This window comes from Hemicordylus capensis, chromosome 2 (assembly GCF_027244095.1).
Source record: "Hemicordylus capensis ecotype Gifberg chromosome 2, rHemCap1.1.pri, whole genome shotgun sequence".
Lineage (NCBI taxonomy): Eukaryota > Metazoa > Chordata > Lepidosauria > Squamata > Cordylidae > Hemicordylus > Hemicordylus capensis.
In genome coordinates this window covers 158,841,425-158,861,296 of record NC_069658.1, presented here as the reverse complement: position 1 = coordinate 158,861,296, position 19,872 = coordinate 158,841,425, and the positions used below count along the sequence as shown (strand labels likewise).

General features: G+C 45.6%; 1 protein-coding gene across 7 annotated transcripts in view; it reads left to right on the top strand.

Moving 5' to 3' along the window:
* Positions 1–19,872, top strand: part of SIDT1 (SID1 transmembrane family member 1) — a 129,017-nt gene that overhangs the window by 30,880 nt on the left and 78,265 nt on the right. For all 7 annotated transcript variants that reach the window (XM_053297750.1, XM_053297744.1, XM_053297743.1 and 4 more), the window contains exons 2-3: positions 6,281–6,402; positions 18,360–18,530. In XM_053297750.1, the coding sequence (XP_053153725.1) occupies positions 18,469–18,530 (62 nt within the window). In that variant the 5' untranslated portion in view covers positions 6,281–6,402; positions 18,360–18,468. The remainder of the gene's footprint in view (positions 1–6,280; positions 6,403–18,359; positions 18,531–19,872) is intronic.

Sequence of the window (19,872 nt, the reverse complement as noted above, 5' to 3'; positions counted from 1 at the left end):
CAAACTGCGGCCCTCCAGATGTTGCTGAACTACAACTCCCAGCATCCCTAGACACATTTTTTTGTGGCTGGGTATGCTGGAAGTTGTAGTTCAGCAACATCTGGAGGGCCGCAGTTTGGGGATGCCTGGTTTATACAGTTCTTTTATACTGGTTTATACAGTTCTTTTAAAGAACTGGTCAGCATCATTAGGCAGCTACCAAAGGCCCAATTGTTATACCAAGGGCTCAATAACTGGAGCACCTGGAAGTGAATGGGGTGTACCAGGAGACTTAGGGTGATCTGAAGATATATCAGTGTTGTCTGAAGAGGGTGGGGGGGAAGTTAAAGGTCCCTAAACTGCCCCCATGTAAGTCAATGAGATAGAAGGCTTGTGGGCTCATAGTGCAGTTAACAGACAAACAGGTGGGTGGAGTTAATAGAACTTGGTGGTGGTGGTGTGGTGGTGGTGGGAATGAGGGCTTGAACAAAAAGAGTGAGAAATTTCCCCTCTTAAAGAATCCTCCCTCAAGACAATCACAACTCCTTCTGCTTCTGAGGGGGAATGGTCTATAAAACTTTTGTTGGAGATGAACTTCCAGTGCATCGACTTTTTGCACCAACTGTCCTAATGACTACTAGGGGCATTGGGAGTAGAGACAGTGAGTCAGGGTCTCCCTATCTGTCCCTACTCCATGACCCCTGAACTGACTCTGCAGCACTTCCTGTGCTGAGTCACAATCCTTCCTTTCCTCCTAGAGAGCAGATGGAAACATCTCTCTCTCTCTCTCTCTCTCTCTCTCTCTCTCTCTCTCTCTCTCTCTCTCTCTCTCTCTCTCCCCTTACCTATCCACTATGTAGTCCTTTAGATTAGAGATAGGTCTTTCCTGTCTAAGTGTATTTAACCAATAAATGTTTAGTGTATAGTCACACAAGGATCTCCATGTGTTTTCTCTAAACAGCTGCAATATCCAAACCATCCTCTGCTACCTACTCTGTAACTGGAGTGTGTGCTCATTCCTTAGTGCTCTGCTGTTTTACCTATTGTGGGTAAAAATCAACAACCTCTAACAACTTTTTAGTTTTCTCACCAGCCATTTCACGGTTTTGTGTTTCTGAGAGCGAAAAGGTCTGATACATTTAAGCTGGTGTGCGAGGTGAACCCGCCCAATAAGATAAAACAACTGCATGTGTGTGAACTCTCCTAAGGAATGGAGGGGGAAGTTCATACAATGAATCTGCTGACCATTGTTATGTGCATGCACACACAGTCACACAGTAAATGAGCAACATTCACCATTAGCTATAACCTATTCCACTACCCCTTTCCATCCCTACAACCTCAGCACATATTGATGACAACATTAAATTGACCCCTCACCAGCCATTAACCCTTGAAACATCAGGGCTAGATGAAAAAGAGCTGGGACTGAACACCAGTGTTCCCCTTCACAAAAGAACCGAGAAAACAGGAAAAAAATAGAATTTGCATATGGAGTAAGACCCTGGTTTGAGTAGAGACTTCAGTCTTTTGTTTTTCCCCCACCAAGCTCAGCTACAGGCTGAAATGACAAATGCACACCCGGGTTATGCCGCAGCATTTTGTTGTGGGTCCATATTTATAATAATTAAAACAGTTTCTAATACTCAGGTGGTTGTCGGGCAAAACCTGAGCAACGAAAAGCTCCTTGTGGGCATTTGGAGACATGTAGATACTTTGTACATGCAAAGAAGTGTTGTAGAAATTTGTCTTAGTAGATACCTAGCTCTGCTTTAACTATCTTTCTGCTCCCAGTTCAGTCTTAAAACTTGTTTACCTAAAGGGCTCAGAGGACGTTCAGATAGAGAAGTTCAGGTACATCAGGATACTGCTTAGGGGACATGTTTACACAGGACTGTGTAGGAGACTGGGAATCCTAGTAACTAGGATATTTAGATAACAGGCTGACTGACTTAGCAACCCCAGTTATAAGGATACTTGCGTTGCTGATTAGAGGGAGGAGGCAGGGCGTTCCTAGGTTCTTAAAAGATTTGGGGTCTGAGCCCACAAGTCCTAGCTCAGGCCAACAGCCTCCCTTTTTGATAACTGAACTCAATCATGACACACACACCCCAATAATTTTTTAAAAGTACCTTGATTATCTTTAGGGTGTTAATCTGCATTATAATGTAGCTGACCAAACTCACAAGCACCTTCCTTTCTTCCTCTCCGTCACTTACAAGCAAAATTGTGTAGATGTGATCCAGTGGAGATTTTTTAAAGCTAAACTCACAAACTTAAAAAAAAAATCATTAAACAATAAAAATGAAGTTAAATTCACAAGTTTAAATAAATAAATAAAATAGCAAGCACTGCCCTCTATCTTTTCAACAGGCGGTTTGGGAGACAGTAAGAGGATGCTGGTGAGATTGACAGCTACTGTGCTACAGTTCTGGTGGAAGACAGCCAGGGCACTGAAGAATGGAGCTAAGGCACTTCCCTAGGTGGCCCAGTGCTGGTGCTGGTGGAGGAGAGCCATCCATTTTCTTCAGTGGCTATTGACTATTGACTATTTGGCTTCATTCTCATTTAGAGGCCGGTGCAGTTTTTATTGAATTGGGAGGGAAGACAAACCCCAGAGCTGCCTTCAGTGCTTTGCTGAATACACAGACCATTCTTTCTGAGGAAGATGTACAAGATCAAAAAAGCATCCTGATACCCTTATATGTAGTGGCGCTCTTATCCCTGGGCTTCGGGGCCGAAGTGCAGGGCCGCCACAGCCCTGAGCCCCCGCCCCAAATCCTCTTTGTGGGCCAGTGTGGCCACTGGCCCACACTGTGCCAGGCTGCAGAGTGTAACTGAGACCTGTGTCAGGAGCTTTAGAGACAGAGCGGGGGAGTGGGGAAAGAAATATGTGGGATGAGAATAGGTTACATTGCATGTTGAAATGTTCCTGCGAATGCATATTTGCATAAATATACATGTTTTATATTCTTACATTTTTGTGAGTTCAGTTTCTGTTTATGCCCTCAAGAACCCACGTATTAAAAATACTGTGTTTGACACATTGTGTGTAGGGGGATGATGCTTAACTTGCCTGGCCGGGGGGTCCAGCAAGGTGTGTGGGTGGGGGTGTTTCCAAAGGCCTTTAGGTCCAGGCTTCAAAATTGCTTAAGTGCACCTCTGCTTATATGGGGAACAATTTAGGCCATGGATCTGTGACATTGTAATTTTCATACAATTTTTATCTTGCCAGAATCAGAAGCCATGTTTTCAAGAGAGTTTAGAAGCCATGGTTCGTGTTAGCTGTGTTTGGATAGGATGTATCAGTTTCCAAAGCATCCCTATAAACATCACTTTACCTGTACAATCCCTGCACTGTAGAAATGGGAGAACAGAGCAAATGGAAAGCCAAAGCAGGCAGGGGGCCCTTTCTCACGATCAGTGGAAAAGGGTTCCGATCTGCAGGGGAGGAAGCCTTAAAATTCTTACCTCCCTGGTAGACGATTGAGGACACCTTCATGGACAGCCAGATCGCCTGCCCAGACAATTGCCTGCTACTGCCGGCAGTGTGGAGGGTCGGGGGCTGGGATGCGTCTTCCCACCCCCAGAACTCCTACAATGCGTCGTACATTGGTAAAGCATGGTACGTTATAGGGATCCTCCCGGCAGTGGCCGTGAGGCTACTTGCGTGTGTGTGCTGTGCAGAGTTGTGCAACACCAACACACAGGCACTAAGGCTGGGCACCCAAACCCGGGCTAAGTGGCGGGCTCCCTAAGTCGGTTTGCCATGTCGCTGGGAGCCACGTAGCTCCCAGTGCTTCACACGCTCCGGCAAAACCAGGCTGGGTTTCCTTAGCTCGATTTTGCCTGTGCATGTGAATAGGCCTAAGGAGTTCTAGATCAAGATTTGTTGGTACATTTAGAAGCTCAAACTATTATTTGGGTTTGGATAGTGCCGATCGTGGTTTCGTGTGATGTCTGAATTGAGCCTATGGGCTTGTGGGAAACACTAGTATAACAACAGTTTCCGTAAACAACCAGTTGACCTATTAAGAGTGGGGCCACTCTGGCTCTGAAAGTTGAAAATGCTTAGGGAACGCATAGTGGTTTTTCTAACAGCATTTGCAAGTGAATGGGGATTTGTTGGCATTGGCTAATATAGGAAAAAGAACAATTAGCTTTTTGTATTATTTATTAAGAAATGTTATGTGGCAAACTTAAAGCTGAACTAAATCAGTTATGAGAGAACCAGTAATGGTAGGGAGTAAGTGCAGGGAACGAAGTAAGAAGTAAGAATTCACATTTCCCCTTCCTTGAGTGCTGCCTTTACAAATCCGTTTCTTCTGGGAGAAAGAGCATTAGAGGCTATGGAAGTCATTGTAGTAATCTGCTTTATTTACACATGTACTGGTTAAACCAGTATTGTGGGAGTGCTGAAAAAAGCAGACAAGAAAGGAGGGTGAACCTGTTGTCCCACCACTTGTAGTAGATTGTGGTTAGTGTGTGAATAGGGCCTACATCCTCCCAAAAAGGAAATGTAGTTGAAGAACACATCCACTACCCACTCTCCACTGTAATTTGTGGCAGTTTGATTCCCCAGAGGAAATAGGGGGAGGGAATCTTGATGTCCTTGTGGAGCACAACAGCAGAGGCACCTCAACAGGTTTTTGTCTTTTAAACATTGATCCAGCACTCTTGTAAACCATGAGATTATTTACTCCTACAGATATGCCAACAAGATTGTTCCAGCCTTTTGCACCTTAATTGTGTAATATTGCTAGGCAACAGCAATAGCAACAGCTTGTACATCCCAGCTGGAAGTTACATGGTCCTAGTATAGTGTTGCTTGGATCACAAAATAGCCTTGCCTGCACATATACTTGGTTCTGGCAAAACCGCTTAGTCTGAGTCCACCCACCCACCCCACCTGTACTGTCATCTGTCTGCACGTCCAGCAACATGCTGGTTGCCAGAATTAGTGGGGGTAGGGAGATGGATTAGAGCATGGAGGCAATTTTTCTAGGTAACACTTTCTGTATTTTTGTGTGTAAGTTCCTCTGACCACTGCCAAGAGCTACACCCCACCACTGCAACGGGATCCCCAGTAGTGTGTGTTTTGAGATATGTAAACCTTTCACCTTTTTATCTTTCTCTGATTAAAATGGCATTTATTCATCTTGCACCGTGTGTGTGTGTGTGTCTTAGTCTCTGACCCAAGCAAAGAACCGTGTCCCTAACAAAACAGTTGGTAGGGCATGATGAGTGCTATCTACCCGCCCCCCCATTAAATAAATGGGCACACAGTTGATTAATTTTTTTTAACCTTTCCCCTCAAAAACCATAAGAAAAAACTCCTATGGGGGTTTTGGCAATAGGTTAAAAAATGGTTTAAAATCGCCTGCTTGCCCATCATAGCAATCACCAAGAAATCTCTCTCTCTCTCTCTCTCTCTCTCTCTCTCTCTCTCACACACACACACACACACACACACACACACACACACACACACAGAGCTGCCACTGTCCATTCCTCGCCACAACACTATCTAAACAAACCATAGCTCAAGGAAGGAAGACACTCAAGTTTTGCCTTGGTCAAGCAGCAAAACCAGATAGTTATCACAGCAATAGCACAGCATATTATATTCAGTGCTGAGAAAAAGAAACCACAAATCAAGCCTATCTTCCTCCTCTCCTGATGTATGCTCTTCTTCAAGAGAGGCACACTGTAAGGGCTCTCTCTGTCTCCCAGTCCCTTTGAATACATTTTGAAATCCCCTACTTTTGTGTTCCTCCCTCCCTCCCTCCCCCGGCCAATGGGGGATAGTTGCCCACGAGAACACTTGATTTGTATGCTAACAAGCCAACTAATAAGCAAGGAGATCGCAAGCCAATTGGAAGCCAGTGCCAGAAAACCAATCAGCAAGGGAAAAACAGACCTCCAAAATGGCACTCAAAACGCTGAAACTTTTCGATCAAAACAGGCTTCTGCTCTGAGCTCGAAACAGTGTTCTGTTTCAAGCTTGAAACACTCGAAATGGCCCATTTCGAGTTGAAACATTTTGACATCAAAACATTCTGCACATCCCTAATCCAGATCTGTTCTGCATATAATCTTGTATCGAATATAGCTTCTGTTCTCATTGAACCCAGGGTTATGTTTCTTGAGACATTGCCTCAGTGTGGGTAACATCATGACATGTAGCAATAGGCAAAAAGTAAAATTGGCATGGTCGTAGGGGAATCGGATTGCTTTGAGTGAAATAGAAATGTCGGGGTTTTTTATTACTGAGTGCTTGTATCTTTGTCCCTCTCCACAGGTTGATGCAGTCCGGGTCTATGTAAAGAGCAATTCTGAAGATCTTCAGTATCCAGTCTTGTTCGTAGTTCGGCAGCAGAAGGGGGTTCTATCCTGGCAGGTTCCACTTATTTTCCGAGGCCTGTGAGTATTGTGTTCTCCTCATTTCCATGATGGGTGAGGAGTTCCAGGGTCAGAATGACACAGGTTTGCTTATCTCTGGGGGAGAAAGCACTGATGAGAACACTTCAGCCTGAACACTTAGGGCATCTTTGTAATATTTGCTGTATTTATAAATATGTGAGCGTAAGTGGAAACAAACAGCAAATGCTGCTGCCACATAGTAGACCTGCTACCCCATATCAAGTCCCCAGAGAAAGGCCTTGCACCTCGCAAGGCACTTCTAGACTTGATGTGTCTCTCTTTTTCTCCCTGCTCTTTCATTCCCCAAATTGCTTTTTTCCTGGTTCTTCCATTCAAAACCGTCAGATCTCAGACTCTTTCCTGGTCATTAGTTCACACTAAAGGCCAGCCTCAGAGACAAGATGCCTCTAAATACCAGTTGCAGGCGAGTAGCAGCAGGAGAGAGGGCATGCCCCCTCACCTCTTGCCTGTGGGCTTCCCAGTGGTGGACCACTGTGTGAAGCAGGAGGCAGGACTAGATGGACCTTGGGCCTGATCCAGCAGGGCTTTTCTTATGTTAGGAAAATATCATTCAGTCTAACTGGCACCATTGGCATTGCCTGTCTTGGGCTATTTGGCACTATGGAGTCCAAAGATTCTATTTCCTTTGGTTGGAAATAGGAGAATATCAAATCAGTGGCATCACAGCCTACCTCCCCTTCAAGTAGTCTTAATATAGGAAGGTTGAACGATCTTCCTCTTTAGTTATCACATTTGTCTTTCCTTCCCCCTGACTTTTATGTATTTACATATTTATAACGTTTATCTCCTTCTGCTCCACCCCCTGCCAAGTAATTTTCAATAATTTCAATAATTTATATGAAAGACACAGACATTTTCCAGCTGGTGATTTATAGATGCCTTGTTACGGTTACAGTTGCAGGCTGTTCAGCTGGTGAACTGCCCTTTTGGGGCTTCCCCCGCCCCTTCAGTGCATGAAATAACAGTCTTTTAAAAGTTGTATGTTTTAACCATCCTGAAAATGGCAATGTGGGATATTGCAGGAGTTAGGAGCAGCTGTGCGGGAAATGAAGTGTGGGTTGGAGGTGTGACTACCTGCTAAGACTCTGCCTTTGGGAGTGTCGGTTCCACCTGGAACACCTCCGGTCACTCGCTAGCCTGCTGGTGTTTCCCTTTACATTCACCATTTTCCCACCATATGCGGATAATTTTTCGCCCTATGCGTGCTTATTTGTATCTGCAGGAGCCTGCAGGCCCACCAACCATAAAATCTGTGGTGGGGACAGATTGGGTGGTGCTTTACCTCTGGATTGTTCCCCAGGCATATATGTTATGTATTCCTCCCCTTATTAAAAATATCTTTTTCTACAGAGTAATTGCACACATGCACACTTGCACAAGCTGGCAAACACACTTCAGTTGCTGGGTATTACTTCTATAGCTGAAACGTCTTTGGGTGATTTTCTTGGGGTCCAGGTTGGGGTTTTTGACTGTGCTTCACCTTTGGGCCGGTGGTAGCCAAGTTACTTCACTGGGTTTCTACTCCACACTTGCTTTTATTCTTTTTTAATTAAAAAATGTGAGGTCTGTTTGTGTACATTCACCTTTTTGTCTGCCCAAGAAAGTGTACCGGGGCAGTAAAGCTCACTTTTCATGGCTGTTACCTTTCTTTGTAACCCCTTCCTCACCTTTACTCTTACTGCCTCCAAAAATGGAGGGCAGAAGCAGGGGAAGGTCATCTGGTTCAGGGGACCTCAAAATTGCAACGCAGTACCTGTTCCTGCATCGCCACATTGAGAACCCCTTCCAGACATGAATGCTCCTCAGGCATAAAAGGAAAAAGACAATGAAAAAAACAACAATGGGCAAGCAGAAGCAACCGCTTCAAGAAACATGTCAGGTATGCTTTCCTGGAAAGGCAAAAGGGTGAATGTGCAGAAATACTCATAGGAAGCTGCAATATACTGAGTCAGACCATTGGTCTATCTAGCTCAGTATTATCTTCACAGACTGGCAACAGCTTCTCCAAGGTTGCAGGCAGGAATCTCTCTCAGCTCTATCTTGGAGAAGCCAGGGAGGGAACTTGAAACCTTCTGCTCTTCCCAGAGCGGCTCCATCTGAGGGGAACATCTTGCAGTGCTCACACATCAAGTCTCTCTTTCATATGCAACCAAGGCAGACCCTGCTTAGCTAAGGGGACAAGTCATGCTTGCTACCACAAGACTAGCTCTCCTCCCTGCAGAATACAGGAAATTCTCCCCCTCCCCTGAAGCATACAGGAAAGCGCAGAGCAGAAACCCAGTGAAGTAACTTGGCTACCATCTGCCCAAAGGTGAAGCACAGTCAAAACTTTGAAAAAACTCCCCAACTTCATTCCTCGGAATGTGTATTCTCTGCTGTGCAACCCTAACAGAAGCTATGGTGCTTGGCAGCACAAATACTCCCAAACACTGCAAATTACATAGTTAGTGTGTGTGTGTGTGTGTGTGCGCGCACACACACACACACACATATATATACATACATGTATACATACACACACACACACACTCACACACACACAGACATGCATCAAGGTCATATCTCAGTGTGATCCATGCATGTGCACAATGGGGGTGGGTGATAGGTAGGCAGTGGGAGGAGAAAGAGTGGGAGGTTCTAATTGGATGGATAGCAGTGTGCCAGGGAAGGGGAAGGCAAGGAGATGAAACCTGCACTTTTTCAATAGGAAAGCCCAAAGGGAGAAAGAAACAGATAAAGAGGCAGTTTGTGTGGACAGCCTGCAGTGATTCCAGTTAGTGTTTGTCACACTCCCTCACACAGTAAAGCTCCCCATCTGGAAAACCTCATACACAATTATTTATCATACTGATCTAAATACAAGTTATAGAGGTACATCTGCTCCACCAGAAATCATTAGGACCACAGTATGCCGTTTTGTTGTTGGTCTAATTAAAGCATACTGTACAATACTGGAAGGGGTGGATCATGAATAATCATAATAAAAAAAGCTGTTTTTGCCTTCCACTAGAGGCAAGATTGAGTGAGGAGGAGGTAGTGGATACAGATGCCTGACATGACAGGCAACCCTACCTTGATGTTAGGGACCAGGCATGGTAGCAGGGTCTGCCCTGGTTGCATCTGAATGGGAGACTAGAAATGTGAGCACTGCAAGATATTCCCCTCTGGGGATGGAGCCGCTCTGGGAAGAGCATCTAGGTTCCACGTTCCCTCTCTGGCTTCTCCAAGATAGGGCTGAGAGAGATTCCTGCCTGCAACCTTGAAGAAGCCACTGCCAGTCTGTGAAGACAATACTGAGCTTGATGGACTGAGGGTCTGACTCAGGATATGGCAGCTTCCTATGTTCCTATGAAAGGCGGCCCCAAAGGTGTAGCGCAATGGGGCTGTTGCAGGATGACTTAAAACCACTTCCAGGCAGTTACATAGTGCTGCTTCCATTGCTTCCAGTGAAAGGAATGCTGTGCAATTGCCCAGAAGCGGTCTTAAGTCATCCTGGGGCAGCCCCTTTGCTCTACACTGCCGGGGATGGCTTTCAAGTTGCATAGCAGCCATGGCGGGTCCCTAACATTGACATAAGACTGCCAGTCATGTCAGTCATTAACCTCAGGACAGGTGACATGTTTCCATAGTGTTAACACATATACGCACACACTTTAGCATAACAATGCATTCCGTGTGATATTGCCCATAATATTGTTGGACTGCCTGTACAGTTCAAGAAAGTGTTGAATTTCTGAACATTAATTTGGGCCCTTCCAGAAGAAGGGCCTTTTGGGCAAATTGAACAGCATGCAGAAGAGAAACAGGGCTTCCACACACATGTTTCTGGCGGGTTTCTTTTCTGTACTCATTATTTTTCATCTGCACTATGGGGTGGAACATTGCCAGCTGGTTGTCTGTACCTTCCTCTGTACCTCTTGTGCTGCCCCTGCTCATTGTTCCCTCTAAGGTGTGCGCACATGCACACACTCACAAGTTTTTTTTATGTCTGCTCTGTTAATTTTAGATCCCGCTCAGGTTGAATCAGGAAGGCCCTACTCTGAATGCCCGTGTGCACACACTGCCTTATACTGCCACCCAGAACAAAACTCATTCCACACACAGATGGAAGAAAATTAGAGAGAATACTGACCCTGCTCCACTGAGACAAGTTAAAATATTTAAATTCTGTTGCCATGCATTTCCAGTGTATCAAACTTCTGCAGCGTTTTCTTCCCCTTCTGCTGAGACTCATGTCTGAAGTAGTTTTAAGTGCCCCCTGGACTGCTAATACCGGTTAATTAACCATTGCTCCTGATGGTTGACTAATCCCTTCCTGAAATGCTGTGGATCATTTTCCTTTTTCTCCACCCTGTCGTCCCCCTTGCAGACATTCCTGGGAGTGAGCATCACTGAACATAGTGGTACTTATTTCTGAGTAAACAAGCATATATTGTGCTGTTGAGACAAGTAGCGGCCGGTGTGGGTGCCGCCGGGGAGGGGGGCGGTGAAAGGCACCTTTTAAGCATCAATTAGGAGGTGCCAACCCCCTCTCTGGCAACACCTACAAACTGCTCCGAGCTGCAGCACGCCACCCAGCACGGAGGATCGGCTCTGACGCTCACTGGGCCGTTGGCGAGGTATTGGCTCCACGGAAGCCAGGTGAGTGGTGGAGCTGGTCCCCCCACAGCAGGGTGTCCTGGGCAGCACACTGCAGCTTGGAGCAACTTGCAGGTGCTGCCGGAGCAGAGATTAGCACCCTTCTAATCTATGTTTCAAGGTGCCTCTCACCACCCCGCCCCCTGGCGGTGCCTAGGAGTTATTCGCACCTGGCTTCAGGGAAAATGTTGAGCGAAGCCACTTCGAAGTATACTCGCGGCATGGAGGGAAGCTGCCCCTCCCCTCTGCTCTCGGTTTTTGTTTTTGCAAGTCCACATGACATGCTTCCGTGTTTTCCTTCTCGCCAGTGGGGGTGGGGGAGAGAGAGCTCCTGCAGAGACAGATCTGCATTTCTGGAGAGAACATCCCTCTTATCATGCTAATGATTCTAGTCAGTGCTTCTCCCAGTTGCTCCCAGAGGTTTCAGAAAAAGTAGCTTAAAACTAACATTTTAAAAACCCGGACAGACGTTGAGATAAGCTAGAATTGGCATCACAAAGCCCAGTTTGTGTGTGGAGTGGGTCCAAGGATCTCAAAGGGACTTCAAGGTAAGTTTGGCTGGTGTGTGAATGCACACACTCTCTTCTGAAGGAGATTCCGGGCAGAAGCCCTGTGTGTAAAGCCTCCTGCACTGGCCGCTACTGGTTGAGACCACTATTGCCTTCTTTTTATTTTTAAAATTTTTAATGTTAAATTGCCACAATGAAGCACAAGTTCATAATAATCTAGACTACTTCTAAAACTGTTCTCTAGAGTATAAGTAATCACTAAGACACCTTTATCTATTTTATTTCTTTACAGAAAGGGATGAAAATTCCAGGTATGGTAGTTGGTAGCCTCTTCAGAGGGCATTATTCCACAAGTCACTCACACCATAACTTATTCATTTCTTCTCAGAATGAGATGAAACTTGTGTGCGTGGCGGAAGCTTCTGAGGCCAAGATGCCCCTCCCACAAATATCAGAGAAATAGCGTGAGTGGTTTCCAGGCAGGCACATTTTGAAGTTCTGAGGCTTGCCTTTTTGCCATTTAAATCCCCTTGCAGAGCAATCCAGAGGGAATGATGTTTTCACTGCACAGCTCTACTTTCCACTCTCAAAGTCATGGTTCTCCTCTCTCACCTCCTACTTCTTGGGAGGAAGTTCCCTTAACAGCAGTGAGGTACATCCGAATAAAGATGGAGTGAGCTTTTAATTTTAAAAATAAGAGGAGGTCAGGAGGGCAGAAGGTCATTATAACAATTGTAAAAAAATACATGCAAAGGGCAATGACCGGAAATTAAAGCGGCACAGTGTCAAAGATGCACTCCAGTATGGAAGAAGGACGTGTGCCCATGGGAGCCACTCTCAGATATACCGCCACCATCTATGTGGAAAGCCACTTCTCAAGTTGTACAAGGGTCTGTACGCCTCTCCTCATCATACAAGTTGTTCCACTAATGTTTTCTAGTCAGAATAAATGAGGTCTGAAAAGAAATTGGTGTCTCCACCATGGGGAGAAGCGCTGAAGGCACTCCTTGCCCAGGACACTATTAATCCTAGGTTCAGCCCTGTTTATAGGAGTAGTGCAAATCTCATGTGGAATGACGAGAGCATCATCTGATCCCTCCCACAACAATCAGTGTTAATGGCTGAATAAACCATCGTCTGGAAGGACCCTTTGAGGCTGTTCTCACTCACAGCCTCACCCAGACTAGGGAAGCCCAGCCTGGGTTAGGCTGTGTGTGAGAGCTGCCGGGATTGGGCCCGATCCTGGTGGGGCAGCACTGTATAGCCCAGCTTTTAGCCTGGGTTAAGGGTGCAAGCGCTCCCTTAACCCAGGCTCCGCGGTTGTATGTACAGGCTGCTTGGAGCCCACGCAGTCATTGAGATGGCCATGCTCAGCACGTGGTGCATTGTAGGATACCTGAAGGCCAGGATGCGTCGTCCCGGCCTCCAGAGCTCTGCGCTGCCTAGTGCAGCAGCGGATCATCTGGAAGCGTGGTCTGCCCTCCCAGCAACGTTTACTGGATTGTCTGCAGGGAAGGTAGGTTTTGCAGCCTTTCCCCCCTCCTGAACAGTGGTGTGAATACCCTTTTTGTCTCCTGGGCGCTTTCCAGATTAGGCCCTGCAATGAGGTCACATCAGATCTCAGAATTGTGCTTCCACACTTCCTGTGTTGTGACACCGCAGTCCCTACGTGGACAGCAGAGTGCCGCTCACATTGCCAATGCCTTGTCTTGAATTTAATTGCTGCGATATAGAGCTAGGTTGTCGTATATCCGGTGTAAGGAAGTTGGTGTTTTGGGGGGGTTGTTAGTTGCTGTGAGACTGAACTCCTTGCTGTTTATGTTTTCAATGCGACTTGCCTGAATGGAGGCATTTTGCTGCTGTTGAGCAGCTAGGCTGGAAAGCACCCTGTATAGGTAGCCTTGTGGTGTGAAATATATCTGCTCAAGACCTATTGGTCTCTGTTAGCATTTCAGTCTTCCATTGCCATAGAATGGGGATGTACAACTCAAATTATTTTGTGGGCCACTTTCATATTTTTACTAACCCAGGAGGGCTGCATCACTATAATAAATGAGGGTGTCAGCGTTCCTGGGGTGAGGAATCCTCCAAGGCAACCTTTCTGCCATCCAGCACTAAATTCTAGGCGTGGCCATAGCCTCAGAGCTGGGGGAGGAGGGAAGTTCATTCACTCCCTTCTTCTCCTTTCAGTGGGAGCAAAAAGGCCTGAGCTCCTCTCTGGGAGACAGTCAGACCAACAAGCCCGTCCCGGCTGATCTCCTCATCCTTGGCAGCCCCTGACTTAGATAGAGCCCTTCATTTCAGACACTCCTCCCCACTTCCAACCTGCTCCGTTTCCCTGACTGGGCCAGCGTAGTGGCCAGCCAACCCCTGGCTCCCAAAAGGGACTTGTTCTCTAACTCCACCCCCTTCCTTAATATCCCTGCACCTGTTTGCAGCTGTGGAGTTAATATCATTGCTATTCCCTCTCCACCAAGCTTCCGTCTCCTGGGCTGTCCCCGCCCATCCCCCAGCAGCTGTTGTACTTCTCTCCGAGCCCTCCCTGACTCCTGAGAGGTAATTACTGGGGTGGTCTTGTTGTTTCCCTTGGCACCCTCACGGGGGAGGGTAGGAACTCCCAACAAAGGGAAAGCATTATAATTTTTTATTATCTTGTTTACACAGTCAGACAGGTGTTATTGACTGGTTTGTTTTATCCAGACATCGAGTCCCTCCCAAGGACCTGGGATGCCAGAATTTTATTGTCAATGTTGTTGCTGTTGTTATAGATATCGTCGCAGAATATAGGCTGTTCCCAGTAAAGCTGCTTTTTGTAATTGGCTGATGGTGATTTCTGTGGCCCCTATGGTGTTGAGGTGCTCTTCAAGGACTTTTGGAACTGCACCCAGGGCGCCAAGTACCACTGGGATTATTTTGGTCTTTTTCTGTCACAGCCTTTCAGTTTGTAGATCTTTGTATTTGGTGATTTTTTCTATTTCTTTTTCTTCTATTCTGCTATCCCCTGGTATTGCTATGTCGATTATTTTGACTTGTGTTTTCTTTCTTCTCGACTACAGTGATATCTGGTGTATTGTGTGGCAGATGTTTGTCTGTTTGTAGTCAGAAGTCCCATAATATTTTTATGTCTTCATATTCTTCAAATTTTAAATTTTATAGTCCCACCAATTTTTGGCTACAGGTAGCTTGTATTTTTTGCAGATGTTCCAGTGTATCATCCGTTCCACCTTGTCATGCCTTTGTTTGTAGTCAGTCTGTGCGATCTTTTTACAACAGCTGATCAGGTGGTCCACTGTTTCATCTGCTTCTTTACAAAGGCGGCACTTGCTGTTTGTTGTGGATTTTTCGACTTTTGCTCTTATTGCATTTGTTCTTAGTGCCTGTTCTTGCGCAGCCAGTATTAAACCCTCTGTTTCTTTCTTCAAGTAACCATTCTTAAGCCATTGCCAGGTCTTGGTGATGTCTGATTTTCCACTTATATTGTGCAAATATTGACCATGCAGGGGCTTATTTTTCCATTTTTCTGCTTGGTTCTTGACTTGTTCTTTCTTGTAGGCATGCTTTCTTTCATTGGTGTTGAATAGTTTCACATTATTGACCATTTGAAGTGCATCTTCTTCACTGTCCTTGATATATTCTTCAAGGCCTCTTTTCTCCTCCTCTACTGTTTGATGGACTTGCAGCATTCCTCTTCCACCTGAGCTGAGAGGGAGGTATAGCCTATCAACATCACTGCAAGGGTGCAGAGCATGATTGATGGTCATGATTTTCCTGGTCTTACGATCTAGCGTCTCTAGCTCTGCCTGGGTCCAGTCTATTATTCCTACAGTGTATCTGATAACAGGTATAGCCCAGGTGTTTATGGCTTTTATGGTGTTCCCGCCATTGAGTTTGGACTTCTTCTTCTTCTTCACAACAATTAATTAATTAATTATACCCCGCCCCTCCAGTGCACTACTGCTCAGGGCAACTCACAATAATAAGATAGATACAAGAGGCAATAAAAGTAATAAAATTAACTGAATTTAAAAAGTTGTCAGATTAAAAACCACAATCATTAGGTTCAAATTAAAGACTATTTTAAAAGCTAAAAACTGAAAATTATAAAAAGCTAAAGAACCTACCAGATATAACAAAAAAAAATGGAGCATTAAAAAACCTCCTTAAAAAGTTTTGTTTTAAGATGTTTTTAAAAACATTGAGAGAGGGAGGATGGCTAATCTCTTCAGGGAGGGTGTTCCAAAGCTGAGGGGCCACAACCCCAAAGGCCCTGTCTCTAGTCCCCACCAACCAGATCTCTGTTAGTGGTGGGGCCATGAGCAGGGCCTGAGATGGTGAGCGGAGGGCCCTGGCAGATTCATATGGGCGAATGCGGTCTGACAGGTACCCCAGCCCCAAGCCATGTAGGGCTTTAATGGTCAATACCAGCACGTTGAATCTAGCCCAGAAGTGGACAACGAAGCTGATGCAGGATGAGTGTAATACTTGTGAAACGACTTGCACCCACGAACATCCTTGTGGCAGCATTCTGAACCATCTGAAGCTTCCGAATGGTCTTCAAAGGCAGCCCCATGTAAAGCGCATTGCAGCAATTCAGTCTGGATGTTACCAACGCAAGAGTGACTGAGGTCAGGTCTGACTTCTCCAAATAGGGTCGCAATGTAAATTTCAACAAAGTGTTTTCATTTAACCTGTTCTCTCTTCAGCCCCCTTTTTCTCTTTGCACTTCTCTTGAATATGTTCTCTTCTCTCTCACTGCGACGCTTGTAGGGGCACTTTTCAGGAGAAAAACAGTGCAAGGGGGGAAAGTTCTTTGGTAGCAGATGAGAGTGGCTTCGTGGTTTGTCATTGAAAATCTCATATGCTACCAGAGAATCTACACTCAGAACACCTCAGAAACAACAAAAACCAATACCCCATGGGTTAGCATCCCATGGGGGTAGTTGGCACCCTCTGTGCACTACACCACCATTCGCTTTCGGCCACCCGAGCACCCCCCAAGTGCAGTTATGGGGCTGCTGACACCTCCATGCTTCTTTATGGAGAAAAACCTTAAAGACGCGTAAACTTCAAAAATCACTTAAAAATCAGCCCTTTGCCCAATTACTTTCAAATAATTTTGCTAGCTTCCTTGCCCCACGTGGGAACTACCACTCACCACACTCAGCTCTAGGCCACCCCAATGTGAAGCTATTCATTTCCCCCCAGTGTGAAGCTATACATTTGCTGCAATCCTCATTATTCCCTATGAGGAATTCAAAAATAATTTTAAAATCCCCCAGTAATCGGAGGAGTGTCCGATTGCCTTGGGGTTTTGTGGGTGGTAGGAACCCCTGGGTACCTTCCACCCACCCCACTTTTGTGCCCCTAAGTGCTCCACAATGACTGTGTGTGAGACTGGTTTGAACCAGTTCAAAATGAACCACCCCCAGTTTGGTTCAAATTCAAACCTGCAGCTCAAACCCGATGGCTGGTTCGGTTCGAATTCGAACTGGTTTGCACATCCCTACACTTTATCTTTACCTTTACCACTACCACACTAGCAGGAGCCATTGCCCAGTGTTCTGCTGCCCCCTCATAGTGGGGACCAGGATTTCCGACATCCTCTCCCAACTTCACCCGACTTGCACAGCCCTGTATATATTATCATTGCCACTACACCTTTGGCAGGTAGTGCTATTGTGGGAAAGAGGATTCCATGCTGCAGATCTACTACTTCCTGGGTAGACCTCCAGACTAGAGGAACCATCATGTCATATCTGGGACCTAGCTGTTCCCCACTCAGCCCATCCCACTCTGCAGCACCTATTCAACACTAACCTGTTTAGCAGGTAGCTGCCTGCAGAAAGCATTGCCCTTTTGATGCTGTTGGGAGTGGTTATATACTGCATGATATAGGAGTTGGGGTTTAAAAATTTTTTTTGATTCTATCTATCATATTTTTATACCACCCGATATGTATATCTCTAGGCGATGTACAAAATTTAAAACACAATATGAAAATAGTAAAAACAGTTGTCTATAAGAGTAAAGATAATATGATACTTTATATTATAAATAATACAATAATATAATATAATGATATTTCTATAACATATCATTTTTATTTCGTCTAACCTCTTTTATCACCAAAGCGTTTAATTGCATAGATTGTCAACCTAATGAGGACAGAAATATTTCTGTTTGGAAAAACTACTGTAAGCCGACTGAAACCCATGGGAAAGAATGGGATATTAATCTAATAGATACATACACACCCAAGTACATGTACAGAGGGAAGATATGAACAGTGCTGCCCAAAAGCCATATAAGAAGAGATCTAATAGGGCTGTGGCATTTCTGTGCAAAGCTCAAATGTATATAGGATAAGAATAACTTCTAGAGTGGAAGCTGCATTCGCTTATTGTAGCAAAAACAACAAAGAGTCTTGTGGCACGTTAAACACTAAGATATTTGTTGAAGCAGAAGCTTTTGTGGAATAGAGCCTATTTTCATCAGATGCATGGAATGTTATCCCGTTCAGTAATTGGTGATTACACAATCTTCCTAGCTTTGGCATGTTAATTTAACTTTAATGGGAAAGAATACGCATATGATGAATATGAATATTTATCCTGCTTTTCAACAAAAGTTCTCAAAGTGGTTTGCATAGATACAAATGAATGAATGAATAAAATATGGCTCCCTGTAACCCATAGTCTTGATTAGGACCTCAATTACCATGGCTGTCCCTCTGGAATTCTAAAGTACAGCCATCTTAATTATGAAGTGGTTTTGTTGCTGTCTTTGCAGTTACCAAAGAAGTTATAGCTACCAGGAAGTGAGCCGTACCCTCTGCCCATCAGAGACCACATCTGAGAGTGGACCTTCAGAGCAGATCATATTTGTAGATGTGGCTTCCATGGCCCCTTATAATGCTCAGTACATGCTGCAAGTAACCAGGATCAAGAGCTTCCAGCTTGGGTAAGTCCTCAAGATGCCCAACAACACAGATTAAAAACGGTTAAAGACTAAGCTAAAAACAAATCAGTAATGCAACTAATCAGCAGCATAATATTCTGCAGCAATAAAAATGTTTCAGAGCAGAACATCCCTGGGTATTGCAATGGCAATGCTCTCTCCCACACCCCTCCAACCTTATATATATATATATTCTGATGGTGGCAGAAAACAGAGCAGAGCCCCCCCTTAGGGACAGAGGCTTGATAGGTACTTAAAATATCCTGGACCCACAGGGCTTGGCTGAGGCCCACAGTCCCCCCCCCCACCATTTTGATGATTAACCCTTTTCGTGCTGTTTACAGCAAACCAAAACTCTTCTTCTTTTTTGGAAGCTATTAATCACTAGGACATGCTTGTTATAGCTGGCGTGTTTGGTCCACACCGTACTCTTTATCTTCAGAGTTCCCTCCATTTTGCAATCACTTCTTACAGTGGTTTTGCCACCCCGTGAAATTTGGTTTTCAGTGAATTCATATCTCACCACTCAACCTCTATTTTTGGTTTCTTTGTGGCAGCTTTGCCACCCCGCAATTTCTAAAAAGAGTTTTTTGGCAGAGGAGGGTTGCTGCTGGGAATAATGGCTATTCACTGCCCTCTCCACCATGCTCAGCGGATATGTTGTGGCTGGGCTTAAGGGCCACCTGCCATCCCCTCCACCATACACAACTGCTGGGTTGCTGCTGGGTGTGAGAGCCAGCCAGCCGCCACCCTCTCAACAGCTGGTTGCCACTGGGAAGTGGGAACAAGGGCCACCACCCCTTTGCTGCCCCCTCCACAGTGCCTTGCATTTAAGCTGCTGCTGGGCATAAGGAACACCTCCACCATGTCCATCAACTGGATTGCCATTGGGCATGCAAGAGTCATTTGCCACCCACTCCACCAAGCCCAGCAGCTGGTTGCCACTGGGTGCGATGGCCACTTGCCCTCTTCTCTTCCATGCTCAACTGCTGGGTTGCCACTGTGCACAAGAGCTACGTGGCACCCCCTCCACAGTGCCCAGCAGCTGCTTTGCTGCTGGGCATGAGGCCTGTGGCTGCCACCCTACTCGTCATGCCTGGCAACAGCATTGCTGCTGGGTGCGAGAGCTGCCTGCCGCCCCCTTCACCAAGCCTGGCAGTTACCACTAGGCCCAAGGGCCACCTGCTGTCCTTCCAGTGTTTGAAAAATAATAATTATATCCTGCTCTTCCTCCAAGGAGCCCAGAGCGGTGTACTACATACTTGAGTTTCTCCTCACAACAACAACCCTGAGAAGTAGGTTAGGCTGAGAGAGAAGTGACTGGCCCAGAGTCACCCAGCTAGTA